Consider the following 22,260-nt stretch of genomic DNA (forward strand, 5'->3'; position numbering starts at 1 on the left):
CTCTGGATGCAGAGCCCCATTTTCCCAAAGGCATCCTACCCCGTCTCCTAAGCAACCCAGGTACACTGTGCCCTTCCCCCAGTGCTAGAAGAAATGGAAGGTGAGTGAGGATTAACCCCTTGTACACTAGGACCAGAGAAGTTCCAGCCACCGCACCAGACAGCTGGTTCTGGGGTTTAAGGTCAACATAAGAGGACTCAAAATCCTGAAAGCTGCATTTTGCAGAAAGTGTCTCAAGGAGCATTGCAGTCAGTTGTATATACAGGCAATCTCAGTCCAATAGTCACACTGTCTGCAGCCTTGTGTTCACCAGGCACCATCACTCACAGAAGCAGTCAGAATTTAGACAGGGTTTAATATTATTGTTATTTCACAGTCTAAATATCTGAACATCGGAAGATGCACAAGGTGTGAGCTGTGATCACTTACAGAGAACAACACAGAGACCAAAACTGCACTGCAGCAACAGCTGTGACTCCAGGGCTTGGATGGAGCAGCGGGGCAGTGCTTACATCATATCCTATGTTTAATGGTGAGCTTAATTGGAGGAGAACACAGGAGGTGGAGAGGGGGTAAATCACAGATTTCTAGGCTCTGTTCATATCCTCTTTTCCCAGTGAACTTGAAGATGGGAAGGATGGAAAGGAGAGAGACAGGGGAACAGGAAGAGAGGCAGAGAGGACAAGATGCACATCTTCCAGCTCTGGCAACTCCTGAGGATGAGCCAGGCTCTCCTAAATCCTGCAAGAATGAACAGCAGAAGAACACCTTGCAGTCACTGCTGGCTGCCAACAAGGACTTATGACCAAGTGGAGGAAATTAACGGGCCACAAGAGACCAGGGCGGGTTTGAGAGAACAAGTACTGCCGAAAAAGTCATTGAAGTGAGAAGATTTACTTACCAGGCCTTTGCCCAGCACCACAGCCCAGGATTTCAGGACTATATAGCCCATGCCAAATCTGAGCCAGCACTCAGCAGTGAGGTAACATTTATCTAGCTCCAGCCCTCTGATGGGTTTGAACTCAGGCTCCAGGCAGGGCTGTAAGCAGTGATGCTGCCCTCAGCCCAAGGTCTCTGTCAGCTGGAGTCCTTCCTTTGCTGATGGTCATGTCTCTACAGCCTCTGCTGCCCTTGCACGGATATGATGTTTTCCCACCACTGCCAGCTGCCCCCAGGAGAAGGATAAAAGCAAATGCCTTAACATAGCAACTTGTTGTGTGTCATCTGTCCTCCCTGCCTAGGCAGCCAGGTGGGTACAAGGAAGAAGGCAAATGCATCAGTGGCATTACAAGGTACTTGAAGGTGGCCCTAATTTAAAGGGATCAAGTTCCAGGGTAGTGCCCTATCATGCGTCTTCAGTCTGTGTTCTAGCTAATTCTTCAGCCAGCCAGTGCTGAAGCTTCTCTCTGCCACACATGGGAAACTGGGAAAGGTTAGAGCCCATTGGAGCCACAGTCTCGACATAGCTGAGTCTCCGCTCACAATGCACACACAGGGATCTACACTCACATCTGAGCCACAACACAGGACAAAACCACACAGTACTCACAACTACAACCCCCCACAGGGAGGCACGCCGGCTACAGCACACACACCAATGCCCACAACACACAGACATCCATGCATTCCTACTCACACACAGACATCTACCTAGAGACACAACCCTGAAACCAACTTTTTACGTGTGTGCGCACACACTCCCATATCTACATGCACTCAGAGTACATCTGCTTATCTAGCTATTGATATAGCTCATCACTATAGTACTTCAGGACCACCCAATCTAATCCTCTTTGACCTTCTGTATCTAAACACTACGATTTCCTTTGTGGACCCCCACAGCCCATCGTGAAACTACACGGCTCCCTACCACTCACACGGATTGCTGTACCGCACTCAGCCATATGGAAGAGATGGACCCCACTCTCTCTTAGATGTTACAAAGTGGTCTAGGGTGTCAGATTATGGCAAACCCGAATGGGCAAGGCAGTTTGATCCTAGAAGCCGGGCTGCTGAAGAGGATAGCTGCCTGAAAAACCCTTGGATCCCAGACTAGACTCTGGCTCAAAAGCACAGGAGAGTCTCCATGGTCCATTGAAGCCAGTCACACTTTGTGATGGTGGCCAAATGGGCAGCTTTAGCACTGGAAGATTTAAGTGCTGGGAAGTATGCAGTGGAGTCCATATCCCAGACATCCAACATATCCAGCATGTAGTTTCTACAGGCTTCCCCAGCTGCCAGCACAGCCCTGTGGTGCCAAGGGGACACAAACCATTGCAGTCATTTCAGAAGAGAGACTTTGTTGGATGGAACAGTCAGTTTGCCAGCATCATTCCCGTTTAAGCTACATCCCTAAAGCCTTGGGGGCAGGCGAGTCAGGGACACACAGAACAGAAGCCAACTTCCACACATGGTCACGCAGGAGCAAGGTCAGTTAGCTGTAGAACACGGGCTTGCGATGTATGCGCACCACATTGTATGTGTTCAGTCCTGGGGCGTCAAAGCCGGGAGATAAACCCTTGCGGTCAAAAGGATAGAAATTAAAGAGCTGCCCATCCTGGGTCTCCAGTGAGACTGAGGCAGAGCCCAGCCGCAGAATGCATGGGAACTCCTTGTCAAAAACCACCTGGAAGACTCGGTCTTCCAGGTGGTGGAGCTTGATTGTCCGGTAGTTTTCAGGGATCAGCTCTTCAATATGGGGTCCAAACTGTTGCATGACCAGAACCCCAGTGGGCCCAACTTTAATCTCGTAGAAGGTCAGGTTGGAATAAGTGTAATAGCCAACATAAGGGGTGGGATTTGGGGGAGGGCTCAGGCTCTTCTCTGCCTCCCGGAACGCTGTCTCCATGGCAGGGATAAGGTACTCATATGTCTGAGTCACAATATCTCCTCCTTGGGGCCTAGGCCCTGCCATTAGCACTATGAAGCTTAAGCGGAGCTTGGGGACAAGGGAGAAGGTGGCTGAGTAGCCATCGAGGTCGCCATCCTTCCTGATAATATCATAGCCCAGCTGCTCATTGATCTCCCAGGGTGTGCCGGTCTTGTTGGCAAAGTATTCACTGGAGCACTTAAAAAGAGGTGTCAGCATCGTCTTCACTGTGTCAGGCTCCAAAAGGCGCCGATGGTAGGTGCCTAGGAAAACCATTGCCAGCTTGGCAAGGTCAGCGGCTGTGGAGTACATCTGGCCAGATGGCCTGTACCAGCCCAAGTCATAAAGGGGGGCAGGCTGCCCACTGCTATAGAACCCGACCGCCATTTGGGAACGGATTGGTGGTGTGATATCAAAGCCAGTGTCCTCCATGCCCAAGCGGTCCAGGATATTCTCTGAGACCCACCGCTGGTACTCCCCTTCGGCGGCATGATCTGCCAACACGTGGGCCATCAGAGAGAAGGCCAAATTACTGTAATGGCACCTGAAATGAGAAAGAAATGCAACTCAGTGTCATCTCTGAACATGACTGCCACTGTGACGCTGGCAGTTCAGGTGCCCACTTATGCCAAGGCCCCAGGCCTCACTGATCTCTCACAAACGCACAGCTGGAAACCAGTCTTGCTTACGTGTGTCAGCATCACCAAACTAGACATTAGATGTTACGCTGATAAGAATGTGTTTAGTGTTTTATAAAATGTGTATAGGATTCTGCATGTATTGTTCTCACTCAACTATGCTTCATGTTATAATGTAACAGCAAACATCTGCATTGTATATACCTCTAACTAAGGAATCCATCAAATGAGAAAGAAGCCTGGTGTAATACAAATGATGGTGTCTTACAAGAAGATGTTAAATCCTGTTCATTAAACACAAATGAGTCATTGTGTGAGATCAAGGATCAAAGACTTTGTTAACTGCATCCCCCTCTCCTCTTGTCCTATGAAGAAGGAACATGTGTGGGAACTGCTGCTGTCAGCTTGGTTTCTGTGAAAAGAAGCTATAAATATAGACACAAGGAAAAATTCTTCATCTCTGGACTGTCTGGATTCTAACAGGGCAGAATAACTGACTGGGAAGATGGCGGTCCCCAGAGTTATGCTGTAGCCCTTAAAGACATTTGGGAAACTGGCAGATCACTACATCTCTGCTACCATTTGAAATGATAGACTGTGACTCGCATGTACATATGTTTTTACCTGCTTTAACCTCCCAATAACTCTCATTCCTTTTTTTAACCCAAGAAACTTTTAGTAATTTTACTACAGAACTGGCTAAAAGTGTTGTCTTTGATGTAAGATGTAAGGTACAAATTGAGCTGGGGTAAGTGACTGGTCTCTTGGGACTGGAAGCAACCTGAATATTTTGTGTTTTTTTTGGTGTAAGTGACCATTTATCACCTAGTCCAGCTTGCCTGGCTGGCAAGATAGGCTGGAGTGTCCAAGGGGACGATCTGTGACTCCATTCTACTGTCGTACTTTGGAAGCTCACATTTGTTACTGGGTTGGTGAAATCTAATTCGAGAACATACCACCAATTTGGGGTGTCCGCCGTGGTTTGACAGTCTGCTCTGAGGTTGGCACTCGTGGTCCAGAGCCACTCCAGTCAGTGTGACAGCAACAACCCTGACTGACATCGATTCCACAGCATTAGGCATTCTCTAAAAGCCACAGGCAGATTGTGATGTGGTCTGATCATGTGCTAATGGGAACTAAGAAAAGATATTTCCAAACCCTACTCTCTTGTGCCCTGAAACCACCGTAAACTTTCAGAGGGACGAAGGGAAGGCAGATTGAGTGCAGAAAGGAGGAAGAAAGGAGGAGGAGCAGAGGTTTTGCCATTCTGAATTGCTGGCAGGGCCGCCCAGAGGATTCAGGGGGCCCGGGGCAGGGCCGGGTCTTTGGCGGCAATTCAGCAGCAGGTCCCTCTCAGAGGGAAGGACCCGCCGCCAAATTGCCGCAGAAGAATGAAGCGGCAGCAGTAGAGCAGCCTAAGTGCTGCTGATCGCGACTTTTTTCCCCACATGCCGCTTGCGGCTCTTGTACTTACCAGGTGGTGCTCCGAGGCTTCGGCAGCACTTCAGCGGCGGGTCCTTCACTCGCTCCGAGTCTTCAGCTGCACTGAAGGACCCGCCACCGAAGACCCGGAGCGAACGAAGGGCCTGCCGCCAAAGTGCTGCCAAAAACCCGGAGCGGCTCGGGGGGCCCCTGCGGGGCCTGGGTCAAATTACCCCACTTGCCCCCCCCCCCCCGCTCCCCGGGCGGCCCTGATTGCTGGTAAGTCAGGAAATGTAGATGGGAAGATTCCTACAGCAGCATTAACTTAGCCTTACTGATTCAAATAGTCATAGATTCCAAGGCCAGAAGGGATCTGGCCTCCTGTATAAAACAAGCCAGAGAACGTGTCCCCCCCACCCAGATTTCTTAGAACACGTCTTTTAGAAACAAATATATCTTGATGCGTGACCTGTAGATATCACAGTCCACATTCAGCAATAGAGACTGGAAATACTACACCCAATACATGCCAAAAGACATCACTGCAAGAACAGTTAATTCTGCATTTCCTACCTTGTTGTTTTTAGTTGTTCAGCAGACAGTGCATTAAGTTTTCTGCACTTAATTTCTCTTCACTGTTTTTTTTTAAAAAGGAAGGCTTGGGCTGAAGGCCTGTAGATGCAAAAATGCACCATGTCTTTCAGGAGCAGGCCATAAAAGTCCCAGCTAAGCTGCTTTGCAGACTTAACATGGCACAAGCATTTAAACCACCTTAAGGTGGCAAAAGCACTTCAATTGCTTTGAGTCTGCAAGGCAGCATCACAGCAATGTTAAGTCCTTAAGGAAGCATAAGTGCTTGAGTCCTGTAAGGCCATAAGCTGTTTTAAAAGTCTTAAGCTCGAATGGTGTCTATTGACATAAAACAGAGAAGTCTGCACTTCAGAAACAACACACATGGGCACACTTTGTCTTTCTAGACGTGTTTTCCACCAGTCATAATGTTATTTATAGTCAGGTTTTATTTCCATGCTTGGGCATGGCCAGAGTTCTCAATGGGCACTTCATACACACCAAGCTCAGCCATTTTTGAACTAACTGAAAAAAAAGCATACACTTATATCACAAAAGTGGCTGAAAATATTCTGTTCAAAGTTTCCAGAAAAATGTTACCATTGCATGGAAGCAAAGACAGGAAATGTTCCTGTGAAAAGATTAACTTTTCAGAATGCTACAGTCATGTATGAACAAGGGAAAAAAACCAAAATAATTCTGACATCTGAAGTACCAAGGTGCTCAGAGACCAGCAAGTGATCCCGGAGGCACACGTACCTCAGTGACGAGTGAGACAGGTTAACAGGCCATAAGTAACCATTATGCTCATGTAATCTGACTGCCTGGCCAGGATTTCACCCAGAGTTTCCTGAACCAATCCCATAACTTCAGGTGGCGCTAGAGCAGAGCATTTAGAAACAAGTAGCCACTCTGCATGTGTAATGGAGACTCTGCCAGGTCCCTAGGTAAGTTGTTCCAATGATTAATTACCCTCACTAAAAATATGCAAAGTTTGAGTTTGAATGTGTCCGCTGTCAGCTTCCAGCCATTGGAACCTGTTCTCATAGAATCATAGATTATTAGGGTTGGAAGGGACCTCAAGAGATCATCTAGTCCAACCCCTGACAAAGTTCTGCCTTTGTCTCCTAGATTGATGAGGCGTCTGTTATCGGGCACCTTAAATTTTGGCATTTTCTAACTGTTAAATGCTTGACTTTGCAAACCCAGGTAATAGTCTTGCAACAGGGTTTTTTGTTGCAATGGACATTTATAGATATTATTGACAATGTGTTGATTTTCATGTAATTTCTTTACCTGACGGCTGGATTTTTTTCTGGAATGGATCACCAAGACCTCAGCCTGTGCCTTCTCCACTGCAGATGTAAATTCTGTCCTGTTCTATTCCACCAGACATGGGACCTGGGGTTAATGTGGCAGAATGGCCTTGCATCCCTTCTGACTGTGTTGCCACTAGTTGCTAATGCTGACTTCCAAACTGTTCCACTTTGTCTTCTCTCTGTGTATCTAATGGTACCTGAGTGAATGGTGCATGTTAAAGGAGAGCGAGGATTGCAGGCACTGTACTGTAACCGGAAGGAGCTGGCTGCACCACTTGCAGCTTTGGTTCTGACTCCTTAGCAGTTAAGCACTGCTATAGTCGCCAGATATTAGCCAAGAGAAGTGTTAGTCGCGCATACACCTGACCTGGTTCCTGGGTCAACTACCAGAACGTCATCCTTCAGGAGAGCGAGGGCATCTTGTGTGCTTCCTCTCCACAGCAGACTGGTGGACCGCAGCCTCCTGGGCAGCCCTGTGCCATGGGAACAAGAGGACATAAACCAGCAAGAGACAAATACTGATTTTTGTTAGGATAACATCAAGTTTCACTCATGGAGTCTGGTCAATAATGATCCAAAATGGGAGAGCCAAAGACAAAGGAAAAGAGCAGTGATTAATTACACTCTACCACAGACACAGCAAATGTGGTACTACTCACAGACCCATAGAACCTCACCCACCCACTCCTGCAATTGACACATAACCTTTGGCTGAGTTACTGACATCCTCAAATCATGATGTAAAGACTTCAAATTACAGAGAATTCACCATTTACACTACTTTAAACCTGCAAGTGACCCGTGCCCCAGGGTGCAGAAGAAGGCGACCCCGGCCCCCCAGGATCTCTGCCAGTCTGAGCCAGGGACCTCAGTACAGTGTAGGGAGCTATACAGGGACAGGCCAATCATTCGGTCATAAGGTAAGAGCTGACCCACACTTTTCTGCTTCCTTTTAGTAAAACGTCCTGAAGAATTATAAACCCTAGCTGGGTCCAGGCATATGCAAGAGCCTTTTGGAAGGAAAGACTGATTGAAAGGGCTCAGTAAATCCCAGCCTGAGCTTTCAAGTGAACCTGATCCATTAGCTTAGTGGCTCCTGCCAATCTGACCCAGGGACAACTGCTCCTGCAGTTTCCATTATATGACCAGTTGTCACATATTTATAAATGTCAGGAACATCCATTGGGGAGCGGGGGGGGGTGTTGAAATTTTCCAAACTTGTTTCTGTCCCAAAGTGATTTTTTGTTTCAGTTTGTGCTAAATTCCTCCAGATTTTTTTGAGTTGTAGGAGAGTGAAAATGGTTCACTTTTCCCACTGGAAATAAAATACATTTTAACCACATTTTTCAGGACAGGGCTCCATTAAACAACCCCCTGAGGCCAAATTCTCAGCAAAGCATCACAGCTGCAGTGACTTCATTGAGATGATTTACACAAACTGAGGATCCGGAAGTGCAGAACCTGGAACTTGTCATGGACAGACTCCTCAGCCGTCTAGGGCCTGAGCATGGTTTGGGGGGAACTTGTGACTGAGAGGGTAAAAGCAATAGAAAAATTACTTAGTTTGCATCAAGCTCAGTGAGCACTTGCCAACAGTCATAGCTTGTTAATCCAGAAGGGACCACTGTGATCCTCATCTGACATGTATAAAAAAGGCCATACTAGGTGGGCAAAGTGTAATGAAGCCCCTCCCTCTTTGTGAGATCAATGCAGGCGTTCCCTATCTACCCTAACCTGGGGAGTTGGGCAGGCTGTAGGGACCTGGGTGGAGGCAGTCATGCCTAGGGTTACCATATTTGAACACTGGGGGAGGAAAAAGGGTTGCCAGGTGTCCGGTTTTCAACCGGAATGCCTGGTCAAAAAGGAACCCTGGCAGTTCCAGTCAGCACCGCTGACCGGGCCATTAAAAGTCAGGTCGGCCGCACAGGCAGGCTCCCTGCCCGGCTCCCCATGACTCCTGGGAAGCTGCCAGCATCTCCCTCTGGCTCCTAGGAGGAGGGATGGTCACTGGGGCTCTGTGCGCTGCCCCCTCCCTCAGCACCAGCTCAGCTGCTCCCATTGGTCAGGAACCGCAGCCAGTAGGAGCTGAGGTGGTGGTGCCTGCAGGTGCAGGCAGCACAGAGAGCCACAGGGTCGCGCCTCCGCTGAGGAGCTGGAAGGAGATGCTGGCAGCTTCCTGGGAGCCTCCTGAGGTAAGTGCTGCCTGGAGCCTGCACCCCCTCCTGAATCCCAACCCCCTGCCCCAGCCTGGAGCCCCCTCCTGCACCCCAAACCCCAGCCTCACCCCAGAGCCTGCACCCCCAGCCAGAGTCATCACTCCCGTGCACCCCAACCTGCTGCCCCAGCCCGGATCCCTCTCCTGCACCCTGAACCCCTCATTTCTGCCCCCCCACCCTGGAGCCTGCACCCCCAGCCCAGAGCCTGTACCCCCTTCCACACCCCAACTCCCTGCCCCAGCCTGGAGCCCTCTCCTGCACCCCAAACTGCTCATCTCTGGCCCCACCCCAGAGCCTGCACCCCTGCTCCAGCCTAGAGCCCTCTCCTACACCCCAAACCCCTTATTTCCACCACCACCACCACCACTCCGGACCCCAGACCCCAACCCCCTGCCCCAGCCCAGTGAAAATGAGCGAGTGAGTGGGGGTGGGGGAGAGCAAACGACTGAGGGAGGGGGATGGAGTGAGTGGGGGCGGGGTCTCAGAAAAGGGGTGGGGCAGGGGGCGGGGCAAGAGTGTTCAGTTTTCTTCAACTAGAAAATTGGCAACCCTAGCACCAAACAGGCAATGCTCAATCCCTTGTAGAGTCAGGGGCTGATACAGTAGAGCCTCCCTAATTAGCACCACTGATGAGGTGGTTCATAGCAAGGTACTGAAATCTGCAAATTAGGGAGTGAAGAAGCATAACAGAAAAAAGCAAGGTCATTGCTTTATGCAACGCACTTTGTTAACTGAGCCAACAAGTGTAGTCATAATTATTTATAACAGCATTTCATATGATCATAAATACATAAGTACATTTCAACATGACAAAATCTTAGCAACCTGGCACTTCACTCCAGCACTATCTCTGCTCAGAGGTGTGAGTGGATTTTACAGCCCGCAGATCAGAGACGTGCAGGGTAGTGAGGCTGCATTGTATATTCCTGTTTATGCTGTAAAAAGCCACTGCTAAGATATACATCATGGGCAATACTGCAGCATTAACGCTGCTATTAAAATCCGAACTTTTGCATTTCCTGACTTTCGGGGTTTAACATTGCATTTGGTATTGAATTCACTTTTAAAATCTTCCTTCCCTAATTACTAGACTGGGATGGTGTATGCAGCTAACCACACCTTGCTGACAATAAAACCATGCATAACGTGTGTTGGGTTTACTCTGTAAGGTGCTTTTCATCCCTCAGTTTTAAAGCACCTTACAAGGTGTGCTAGCATCATTATCCCTATTTTACAGGAAGTGCAGTGAAGGCAAAGGCAAATCCCTGCCTGCTGATGCCAAGATTACCTGCTTCCAAAGATCTCAGAATAGCAATGCCAACTAATTCTGGGTTAATAATGGAATCTGCACGCTTCTAAAGGAGTGTCGAAGCAGCGCACTTGATGCCAGCTAACAGCAGGCACTAATAGCCTCACCTTTTGAGGGATTTCCAGATTACATCAGACCCTGCTGTCTACAGCTACTTTAGTATGGAAGTTACTCATTTATAAGAGAAACAGCAAATTAAGTACCATCCCCTGACACCAAATACCAGGCTATTAATAGTTCAGGAATCCCAGATCAGGAGGCTGCACTGCACTGCTAACCTGTCGATGATAGAAGCTATATCCCTCCAAAACAAACAATGCTTAGCAATTCTCTGCCTCCCAACTCCGCCTCTCAGCCAGTGGCAGCACTCTGGGCTGGGGTGAAACTGTGGTGAGAAGAAGCTGCCTCGCATTTCATCCCTGATTTCAATGCAGGAGCCTGAATGACAAAGAAAGATTATTCTGCCAGGAAACAGCCAGGAATCCAGCAGCTCCTACTGGCTTAGCCAGGGGAAGACCTACTCATCATAGCTTCTACCAGCTCAGTCAGTGGGAGGCATATCCCAGAGAACAGACCAACTCAGTGCACCTCCCAGTAGCTGGGCTGGAGAGAGGCTCCCTTTTGGCTCGCCTGTTGGAGCGGCTGGAGGATCCTGGTTCACACCAGGAGGGGCTGTTTGCACTGCCTGACAAACACACAGACAGGTTTTTGCATTGCTGAACCTGTTCTCATTGGGGACAGGGAGTTTTGTTGTTTTAACTGGTATGTTGATGCAGGGAGTCAAGCAGGAGAATTTAGTGAGGATTGAAGAACTGGGAGTGGGGTTCTCTCACCTGAGAGCTGGCTAGCCATCCTGCGCAGTGTAACAAGCGATGGCTTGAGTGGCAACGACCCCTTCTCCAGGAAGATCAGCCCATCCGCTGTGTATCTTTGTTCAGATTCCTTGAGTCGCCCCAGAGGATTTTTAATAATGAAGCTCTGGGCATAGCGTTCCAAAGGATCATCCAGCGATGTCACCTTCCCGTCCTCCCACAGTTTGTAGAGCATGATAGTGGGGAAGATCTTGGAGATGCTGGCAATCCTGTCATGGGACAAACGGTTACATGGCTTCACCACCTGCTGCTAGTCCAGCATTAACTAGCCCATAGGCCAAGCAACATTCCCTCTAATTTTTTACATCCGTGTGCAGAATGAATTTTGTTATGTGCACCAATATGGAGGTGATGTGTGGCAGGGGCATGGGAGGGGGCTCAGGGCTGCGGCAGAGGGTTGGGGTGCAGGGGATGAGGATTCCGGCTGGAGGGTGAAAGCTCTGGGGTGGGGCTGGGGATGAAGTACTTGGGGTGCAGGCTGCCCTGAGGCTGTGGCAGGGAGAGAGGACTCCCCCAGCCCTTGATAACCTGCACGGCTACACAGCTTAGAAGGAACTTAGGGGCCAAGGCCTTTCAGGCTACCATGTCATGCCAAACATTCCCTGAACAACTCAGCTATTCTAAACAAGTCCAAACAGGGGACAACATTGAAGGGATGCTCAGCACATCAGATTGCTCAAGTAGCTGATTATCTGTCACTTTAATAAATATAAAACCTACATTAATGCAACAGTAAGGGACCAAAAGTCAGGAAAGATGAAAGTTAAGCTTGAACTTAACTCTGGCGTGATTGCTCATATGCATTATGATACAACTTTCACTTATGGGATCAAATAATCCAATAGAAATAATATCATAGAATTGTTTGCAAATAATACAATGGATTTTTACAGTATTTTCTACAGCCCTTGAGATACTCGGGTATATTTAAGATAGATTGTGTTCATTTAATTAAAACTGTAACATGATGTGTATTGTGACAAAGTTCCTCCTCTGCCTTGGTGAGTCCTGTGCTTATTGGCAGATTTGGTCGCCTCAGAGATTCACAGCAACCCTCAGTTTGGCCACTTTTACTAGTGGCTCAAACCAAACCTGCCGTTCACTCAGCTAACCTCATCGCTGGCCAGCATGGGGGAAACGGAGAACAATCCCCGCAGTCTCTGCTGATCCACCTAGGGGGTCGGGGGACAGGCCAGGTCAACACCTCTTGTATCCAATAGGGGGCAGGAGGGATGGGGGGAACCTGGGCCCACCCTCTACTTCGGGTTCCAGCCCAGGGCCCTATGTATCACAGCTGTCTATAGCGCCTCCTGGAACAGCTGCATGACAGCTACACCTCCCTGGGCTACTTCCCCATGGCCTCCTCCAAATACCTTCTTTCTCCTCACCATAGGCCCTTCCTCCTGGTGTCTGATAACGCTTGTACTCCTCAGTCCTCCAGCAGCACACCCTCTCACTTCCCACTCCTTGCACACCCCTCACTGACTGAAGTGAAGTCCTTTTAAAACCAGGTGTCCTAATTAGCTTGCCTGTCTTAGCTGATTCTAGCAGCTTCTTAATTGGCTCCAGGTATCCTAATTAGCCTGCCTGCCTTAATTGGTTCCAGCAAGTTCTTGATTGTTCTGGAACCACTCCTGTTACCTTACCCAGGGAAAAGGGACTTGCTTAATCTGGGGCTACTATATTTATCTTTGATGACTGTCCAATTTAAATAAGCCAAGTCATAAGATTTCAAAATGTATTTATGTAATTGAATTGATATGAAGTGTACACATCCCTCCCACTTGCTGTTTATCAGGGCATGGTGACGGTAATTTTCCACTAACCCAATAGCTAAACCATACCCAATTCCTTCTGTATAAACCTGCAAACCCCACCTGTAAATGGTGTACTCATTGGGCACTGCTGAGAAGGGGTCAGAGCCATTCTTCTTCCCAAAGTTGCCTGTCCAGAGCACAGTGTCATTGTAGATAACAATGGCAGACATGGCAGGGAGGCCTGGGCTATGGATTTTATGGCGCAGAAGCATGTCCACCTAGGAGAAGATTAGAAAGTGGTGAGGTGTTTGAAGGTGAGCAGAGAGTAGAACAAAGAAATGAATCAATACAATAATGCACTCACAGTGAACAGGGATAATTACCTTTATCTACAAACAGTTCTGCACTAAGACAAGTCAAAATATTTAAAACAAAGCATTTTTCATTAATGATCTGTCTCTGAAAATGGATTTTTTCACAAAATCTTAGCTTTTGAATGTCCCATCATTTCTTTAATGTTTTTTAATGTATTCAAATGAGCGGGGTCTGATGCTATTCATCCAAGGGTGCTGAAGGACTTAGCTGAAGAAATCTCAGAACCACTGGCAATAATATTTACAAACTCATGGATGACAGAAGAGGTCCCAGAAGACTGGACAAGAGCTGGACAAGACTGGACAAGTGCCCATCTTTAAAAATGGGAAAAAGGGGGAGCCCAGGAACTACAGACCAGTCAGACTGACCTCAATACCTGGGAAGCTACTATTGCAATGTATAAAACATTCAGTTTGCGAATACCTGGCAGATGAAGACATAATCACTAGCAGCCAGCATGGATTTGCCAAGAACAAATCATGCCAAATCGGCTTGATTTCCTTCACTGCCAGGGTAGCTGATTTGGTGGATGGGGGAATGCGGTGGACATAATATACTTGGACTTCAGCAAGGTTTTTGACTCAGTCCCACATGACAGTCTGATGAGTAAGCTGGAGAAATGTGGGCTCGGAAGAACTACCGTTAAGTGGATACATAATTGGTTAAGCAACTGAAAACAAAGAGTAAATATTAATGGAATGATGTCAGTTTGAAGAGAAGTCTCAAGTGGGATTCCACAGGGATCTGTTTTTGGTCCGGTGTTGTTTAACATCTTTGTTAATAACCTGGATGTAGGACTAGAGAGCACACTGATCAAATTTGCAGATGACACAAAGCTGTGGGGGTTGCCAACACTTTGGTGGACAGAGCTAAAATTCAGAGGGATCTGGATAAATTGTAGAACTGAGCTATAGACAACACAATGAAATTCAACATAGACAAATGTAAGGTGCTACACTTAGGGAAGAAAAACTAAATGCACAAATACACAATGGGGGATAACTGGCTTGGCAGCAGCACTGCTGGGAAGGATCCAGGAGTTGTGGTGGATCGCAGCCTCAGCATGAGTCAGCAATGCGATGCTGTTGCAAAAAAAAAAAAAAAAAAAAGCATATGCAATTTTAAGTTGCATTAACAGAGGCATAGCATGCAAGTCATGGGAGGTGATAGTATCTCTCTACCCGGCACTGGTTAGGCCTCAGATGGAGTATCAGATGTGCAATTTTGGTCACCAACATATAGAAAGGATGTAGAGAAACTGGAAAAGATCCAGAGGCGAGTGACAAACATGATCAAAGGGAAGGAATGCAAACCATAGGAAATGGGTATGTTTAGTCTGGAAAAGAGGAGATTATGGAGGGATATGGTAGCGGTCTTCAAATACTTAAAAGGCTGCTGTAAAAACAGGCAATGGATTTCAAAATACAGCATAGCAGATTTAAATGAAAATCTCAGGGAAACCATAGGCGCTGACTCCATGGGTGATCTGAAGCTCAAGCCCCCACAGAAAAAAATAAGGGCTGCTCAGCACCACCGGCCACAACTGTTTGGCATGGGCCGCCGATCAGCTCTTCGGCCACTGGTGGGAGGCACTCACAGGAGGGCGGAGACCCTTGGGGGCAGGGTGGAGCCTCAAGGCAGAGCAGGGGTGGAGCACCCACTGGGAAAAATAAAACTCAGTGCCTGTGGGAGAAACTTCCTAACTGTCAGAACAGTAGGACAATGGAACAGACTGCCTCAGGAGTCGGGTGGTCATGGAAGCTCCTTCACTGGAGGCTTTCAAAAGGAGGCTGGATAGTCACCTGTCTTGGATGGTTGAGATATAATAAATCTGTAACTTGGCAGGGGGTTAGACAAGATAGCCCTTGCGGTCCCTTCTGTCCCTATGGTTCTATGATTCTATGAAATGTGAGTCCTCACACTAATATCGTGGGGTGGAAGATGCATAAAGCCAAGGTCCTGACTATCTGTGGATATTAGAAGATTCCATGGGGCTTTTACAACATCAAGCAGATCAGTCCCTGTGTCTTGCCCGAATTCCAATCTGGAATCTCTTTTTTACTTGCAGTATCAATTGGATTGACCAGATTTTCTCTGCTCTACTGTGCACATGTCTGAGCAGTGTTAGAAGCTACTGCACTCCCCAGGGAAGTGATTTTCAGTGATGGACTCTTACATACAATAGCTTTGTAAAGGCCTTGGAATCATTATGGATAAAAGCCTCCATCACACAGGACAGCGCTCACCCCCAAACCCTTCCCTTTGTTCAGCCCACACCCCTCTCCCATGCTCACCTAAACCCTTCCCCATTCTCCCACTCAAACCCCTCCCCCATATTCATTACTAGAGCTGATGAAAAACCCAATGAAATGCCTGACTTTTGGCAGCTGTGCAACTTCATTGAGGAGATCAGCTTCCCTGGAGACCTGAGTTTAACCCCATGATAGCCCCATATGGCCTTGATTGGCACATCAGCATCCCAAAGGGAGCAGAGTGTGGAAGTCCATTGGCCAAGTATAACCCTACCTTTAGTTTCCACAAGGAATGCTGAGAGGTACCCATGTAGCCATGTCCAACCCAATAAAGAGCTCAAGGGAATATAAGAATTGCCACGTGCAGTGAGACCAGTAGCCCATCCAGTTCAATATCCTCTCTCTTATTTTGGCCAATACCAGAGGAAGGTGCAAGAATTCCTGTAATGGGCTGGCACACTGTCTGGAGTGGCTCATGACCAAGAGTGCCAACCTCAGAGCAAACTGTCAAAAAGCAGGGCAGACACCCCAAACTGGTGGTATATTCTAGAATTAGATTTCACCAACCCAGTAACAAATGTGAGCTTCCAAAGTACAACAATAGTCCTATAATGGAGTCACAGACAGTCCCCTTGGACACTCGAGCCTATCTTCTCAGCCAGGCTAGCTGGACTATGTGATAAATGGTCACTTACACCAAAAATCACAAAATATTCAGGTTGCTTCCAGTCCCAAGAGACAGGTCACTTACCTCAAATCAATTTGTACCTTACATCAAAGAGAACACTTTTAGAACACTGGAAGGAGTTAGGAATGTCATCAACAATGTCTCTGTCCTTTGATGCTACACAGTACCTCATTTGCCTTCAATGGGCCATCTTGTATGCAGGGTCAGCACTTTACCTTAATTAATGCTTCTGTTACTGTTTGGTGAATTACACAAATACAGAGGTTTACAATGCAAACACTCAATATAACTTTATACCATGGGCTATTGAGGTTGTAAGTGAGATCAATACACACAGCATCCTGCAGGCATTTTATAAAGTCTAAACACTAAGCACATTCTTATCAACTTAACATTTAATATCTATTCTGATAATACTAACACACAGATAACACTGGTTTCCCAGCTATGAATTTGTAACTGTTCAGTGCAGCCTGGGGCCTTGGAATGAGCTGGCACCTGGTCTGCCATCATCACGCGGGCAATTATAGATAATCTATAACAATCTATCCCACTGGGGGAATGTTTTCCTAAACCCCATCTCTTAGTGAATATAACCTCTCAGTTCTTCCCAGGATAGAGTCCCCCATCCTATAAGTATGGCCTGCATTCTTTGTTCCTAGATGCATACCTTTATATTTACTCATATTAAATTGCACATAGTTTACTTACAACCAGTTTACCAGGAGATCTAGATCACTCTAAATCAGTAATCTATCCTCTTTATTATTTACCACTCCCCTCAATTTTTGTATCATCTGCACACTTTATCAATGATGATTATGTTTTCTTCCAGGTAATTGATAAAAATGTTAAATAGTGTAGGCCAAGAATCGATCCATACAGGACCGCACTGGAAACACACCTGCCAGATGGTGATTTTAAGAACAAGAAGTGTAATTCATTGATTCATAGATTATAAGGCCAGAAGGGACCACTGTGTTCATCTAGTCAGACTTCCTGTATAACACAGACCAGAGAATTTACCTGAATTTATTCCTGTTTGAATTAGAAGGTATTTTTAGAAAACATCCAGTCTTGATTTAAAAATTGTCAGTGACGGAGGATCCATCACAACTCTCAGTAAATTATTCCAATGGTTAATTATCCTCATTGTTGAAAATTTGCACCTTATTTCCAGTCTGAATTTATCTAGTTTCAATTTACAGCCATTGAATCGTGTTATATCTTTGTCTGCCAGACCTAAGAGCCCATTTTCAAATATTTGTTCCCCACATAGGTACTTATAGACTGTTATCAAGTCACCCTTTAATCGTCTCTTTGTTAAGCTAAATAGATGGAGCTCCTTGAGTTTATCACTATAAGGCAGGTTTTCTAATCGTTTAATCATTCTCATGGCTCTTTGCTGAACCCTCTCCAATTTATCAACATCCTCCTTATTTGTGGGCACTAGAATTGGACACATGTTCCAGATACAGAGGTAAAATAACCTCTCTTCTCCTACCTGAGACTCCTCTGTTTATATAGCCATGTAATTAGGAATAAGGGTTACATCAGAGGGGCACACTAATCTCCAGAAGCTTCTGGTACTTGCCTCTTCTTTCCCAGAGCCCTGCTCACCTTTCCACACATACGAGTGCTTCTCAGTGAAGTCACAGAGAGACACTCATATTTTCCCGTGAAGGAGTCAGGCACCAGAAGGGGAAGTGTGGAGTTGTGCTCCTCAAACTGGATGTTGTTGTTACTGTGTTATCCAGGGGATAACCAAGATTGGGGGGGCTTAGAGTTCAGCTGGTCCTGGATACACTCAAGACAGTCACCTGTCCTAATATGACACTGTGATTCTGACCAGCCCAGGAGACTGAAAAACCCAGATCTCTTCCTTCCTACATTCCTAGACTCTCTTCCCTACACCTACAGGTCACTGAGGTTAAGACATATACACTCCCATCCATGCCATCCCCACAGACCTTCTCCAGCGCATCCTTCAGGACTGGGATTGGGTGGTCCAGTGGTACAGGTTCTGGATAGCGGGGACACATCTGAATTGCTTCTGATCTCACCTCCATTGCAGATGGGCCTGGAAATAGTTCCAGAGAGGAGGCTGGTTGAGTGGATGGGTTTGCTGACATGTTTTACATAGAGGATTACTCAGAATGCAGAAGTGCAGATGAGGCCACCAACCTTACAGAGCTTGCCATCCACAGCCTTGTGTAAAGCAAAGGAGGGGGCTGACAGACCTACGACTCACCCAGAATTTCAGCACATGACATGTCGTTGGTGCACTTTCAAATCTACCCCAGCAAGGTACTGAGTACATGAGGGAAATCCTTGACTGAGTGTGCTAGTGACAGTGGGCTGGCAGAGCATAGTTGACACAGGGCTCAATTCTGGTCCTACTGAAGTTAGTGGGAGTTTTGCTGTTGAGTTCAGTGGGACCAGGTTGTGTCCCAAAGTCTCCCTGTGAGCATCAATAGGGCACTGTGACTCCATTGGGAGGGAACAAAGCAGCAAACCGAAATAAGCTTTTCCAGTAAATATTGCGAATACTGCTGGAAAGTGACCTGGATGCCTAAGGAAACAAACCAGCTCCAAAACAGAACACACTGGACACATGGGGCCACCACAGAAAACAGCTGCCCATCTGCCATGCCAGGGAGAAATCAGGGGGCCAATAATTTTGTCTCTCATTTTAAATTTTTGGTGCAGATGAAGAACACTCATTTCCCAATGAAAATGGGAATTCTCCTACCTGGGGCCAATATTTGCCCATCTGATTCCATCGAGCTTCTGAAGCACAGCTCCCCATCCCTGCCCACTATACAGAAAATCCCTGTGATTTCCCCTGCTTTTACCCCTTTGGGGTGGGTATGTGCCGTGTTATGGTGCTGTGTAGCAGAGGAGAAATGTCACTGCAGAACCTTCAGGCTGAGACCACTGTGGACCAATGACCATGTTACTGCAGGCAGATTCTGACTGTGCAGCCCCATAAGAAGAAAGTGAGATCCAGACTCAGAGGTGAGTCCAAATGAGTTTAGAAGGAGTCTCTGTTGGTGTGATACCTTCTTCTGACCTCTTCAAAGTGTCTCTCTGTAACCCCCTGGGCTCCCCCAGCCTTACATCCACTTACCAGTGTATGAATTACATCCCTGCACGTGCTGCCTCTGAATCTGTCCCACTCAGTTTCCAATAACCGAGTGTGAGGAAGTCTAAGTGAATCTATGGGGTCTAAGTGAATCTATGGGGTCTGACCCATATGGCAAGGGGCCAGCAGAGAAGAGTAGCAGGTAACGCTGCTAGCAAGAGGAGATACACAGGTGTACATTAAAGTAGCTACCCACAGCTTTACATGCACATTCTGACTCCCTCTTTAGGATGTAAATTACTCCAGCGCGGTTTTAGCAGCTATAAGGGAATCCAGTTAGGTGTAGGGGGCGCTTATCATGCCACACCTTACTCACCACCCTGACTTTGCTTCTGAGTGTAGCACCTGACTTCTTGAGGCAACCCTTTCTCATCATCACTGGCAGGTTATCGTTGTTTTTCATTTGGAATCTCATTCACACCTGTTTGCCCCTTCCATCTCATTGAAGCCACTGGGCAAATAATTAGGTTGCGTGTAATGAAATAGCGGGGGGAGGGGAGGGCTGTATCTGCTACTTCCCCTGCAGGGTCCAACCAACTAACGATAGCGCTCAGCCCTGCAGTTTATTCAGACAACCACCTCTTGATTTCAATGGCATCGGGCCTCTGGGTTCTGAGACCCCCTGTGTGCAGGCTGATTGCTGGATACTCACCGGGCTCCTCCTTGGGGAGGCTGTACTGCCACAGGAAGCAGCCCATCATGGCCACAGACAGCAGGAAAAAGAAGATTAGTGCCACATGGATCCACTTCACTTCCATTATCGAGAGCCTAAGGAGACTCCTCCCTCTGGAGGCCTGCTGCAAAGAAGAGACATGGGGGTTTCAGTGGTACTGTTTGTAGGACAGAGAGAGAGAGGAACTGCCTCCCGGGCTTATAAATTAGGTATGTACATGAACTACAGGCAAGGACATGAGTTCCTGGTGCAATCACTGTAGCATTAATAGATAGCTTATAATGTGTCCAGCTGAAATGCCACCACATTCTGTGATGAATCTATGCCACCATTGATGCAGCCGGTGCTGGAAGTTGCTTAAAAGCTGGTTTGGGTTTCAGCAGGTGAGCTCATGCTATTAAATCATGCCCTGTCTGGTACAGAATAATCACAGCTCATTCCCAGCAGCCCCCCCACACTTTGGAATCATAGAACATTAGAGTCAGAAGGTATCTAGTCCAACCCCCTGCTTAAAGCAGGACCAATCCCCCGATTTTTACTCCAGTTCCCCAAATGGCCCCTTCAAGGATTGAACTCACAATCCTGGGTTTAAGCAGGCCAATGCTCAAACCACTGAGCTATCCCTCCTTCCCCCAGTCTGTCATGTCGCGTGCAATGTCGTTTGCATGCAAGGTGTACACACACAAAGAGTTGCATTAATTTGTCCGCACTCTCACTTCTCTCTAATCAGGATAGACTGAGCCACTCCCCGGGGACTATACTCCAGCCTGGTCTCCTCCCCAGGACTGGACTCTAGGATGGCTGATTCAGGATTTCTCCCAAACCCATTGGTGCATGGGCCATTTCTCATGTAACAAGGGTACTAGGAAAGCCACGGTCAGACTTGCAGGTCCCTTTCTCACCCTCTGGCCCATGTGACTGAGGATCCTGATGGGGAGCCCAGACCCCATCAGCACTTAGCCCCTCCCCCCCTCCAAAACTCACAGGGCTCTTTCTGAATGAGAACAGAGGTTTGTTACAAATATTTTGTGAAACCTTTTGGTCTATTTCAAACATTTCCACAGCAGATGTTGAAGCTGCTTAGTACTCTGGGCTCCTCCATCCCTAAGTGGGAAGGTAACAGCCCTTGTCCCTTCTCGCTGCCTCTATCAGCCATGTGTCCTGACATCACCCATCCTGGTGCATGCTGGATGGACCAAAGCGCTGACAGCCAGAATACTTGCATTCTCCATGCTCCAACTGCCTGAGCAAGGACAGCTCTCACCTGCCAAGGGAACACCCACCAGCACTAAGGAAAGCAGCATGTACCAGAAAAGTACCCCGTTCTGGATCTGTTACAGACCCAGCTTCCCACAGGAACTGGGGGGGGGGGACCAGCATGCACCAGGAAGGATGATGTCAGGTCATCTGTCTGATGGAGGCAGCAAGAAGGGGGATGAGGGTGAAGGGCAGGAAGGGGTAAGGAGGGAGAATGACATACAGAGGAAGGACAAAGGCCATTCAGTCCAGATGGCCTGGTCTGAAAGAACAAGAGAAGATGGTGATGGAAAGAGGATAAATAGATACGGGAGAAGGAGAAAAGAGAAGCCAGGGCCACATTGCTCAGCTCAGAGAGAGACAGCGAAGCCCTGAGCTACACAGAAACATACCCTAGCTGACAGGAGCAAAGGCTCATATGGGTGGAAGGAATTGATCAGACCCTATGCTGCTATCAGCCAGGTCCATTGCTAGGGTCCCACTGCCCCCCACCACCCCCTGCAATCCTGAGTGACAAAGCTCGCTCTTACCCGTCTGTTAGTCCATGCTGGAGAGCTGCTCCTTAGCGCTGCAAGGAGATGCCATGTTCCTGCTGCAGGAGCTGAGAGTGCAGACCAGGGCCCTCACTTTTCATTTTTAGCTCCCACATGGTAAAGCTGCCTTTTCCCTGATGTGCTCCTGCCCAGCCGGTCTCCTCCTGGCTTCTTCCCCCACCCCATTGCTGCCGGTGACTCCCAGGGCCCTGACGTCAGAGTGAAATGGGATTTTCTTGGTTTAATCTTTGGAGGAGGAGGTAATCCCCAATCTGCTCACTTCATGCACTTCGGACTTTCCCAGCCCACTAGACGTTGATCCAAAAGTGATGGGCGCCCAGATCCTTCTCACCTGACTCCACCTT

At 47.7% G+C, this 22,260-nt stretch overlaps 1 protein-coding gene across 2 annotated transcripts; it reads right to left on the minus strand.

The window, feature by feature from the left end:
* Window positions 1–384: 384 nt before the first annotated feature.
* LACTBL1 (lactamase beta like 1) lies at window positions 385–21,960 on the minus strand. Of its 2 annotated transcripts, XM_044996452.1 has the most exons (7): window positions 21,893–21,960; window positions 20,085–20,229; window positions 18,258–18,367; window positions 13,093–13,250; window positions 11,177–11,424; window positions 7,186–7,291; window positions 385–3,413 (listed from the first exon to the last, which is right to left on the minus strand). In XM_044996452.1, the coding sequence occupies exons 2-7, from the start codon at window positions 20,188–20,190 to the stop codon at window positions 2,435–2,437; spliced, it is 1,707 nt and encodes a 568-aa protein (XP_044852387.1). In that variant the 5' UTR covers window positions 20,191–20,229; window positions 21,893–21,960; the 3' UTR covers window positions 385–2,434. The 2 variants fall into 2 exon arrangements, with proteins under 2 accessions (XP_044852387.1, XP_044852388.1); XM_044996453.1 differs by lacking the exons at window positions 20,085–20,229; window positions 21,893–21,960 and adding an exon at window positions 19,418–19,522.
* Window positions 21,961–22,260: the final 300 nt, after the last annotated feature.

The sequence above is a fragment of the Mauremys mutica genome, chromosome 21 (assembly GCF_020497125.1).
Source record: "Mauremys mutica isolate MM-2020 ecotype Southern chromosome 21, ASM2049712v1, whole genome shotgun sequence".
Taxonomy (NCBI): Eukaryota; Metazoa; Chordata; order Testudines; family Geoemydidae; genus Mauremys; species Mauremys mutica.

Excerpts from the sequence above, each read along its gene's own strand:
- LACTBL1 (XM_044996452.1), bottom strand. The coding sequence starts at position 20,190 with ATGGAAGTGAAGTGGATCCATGTGGCACTAATCTTCTTTTTCCTGCTG. Across the intron at positions 13,251-18,257 it reads TGAAGGATGCGCTGGAGAAG|GTGGACATGCTTCTGCGCCA; the intron begins GTCTGTGGGGAT and ends ATCTTCTCCTAG. Across the intron at positions 3,414-7,185 it reads GTAGTTGACCCAGGAACCAG|GTGCCATTACAGTAATTTGG; the intron begins GTCAGGTGTATG and ends TTCTCATTTCAG.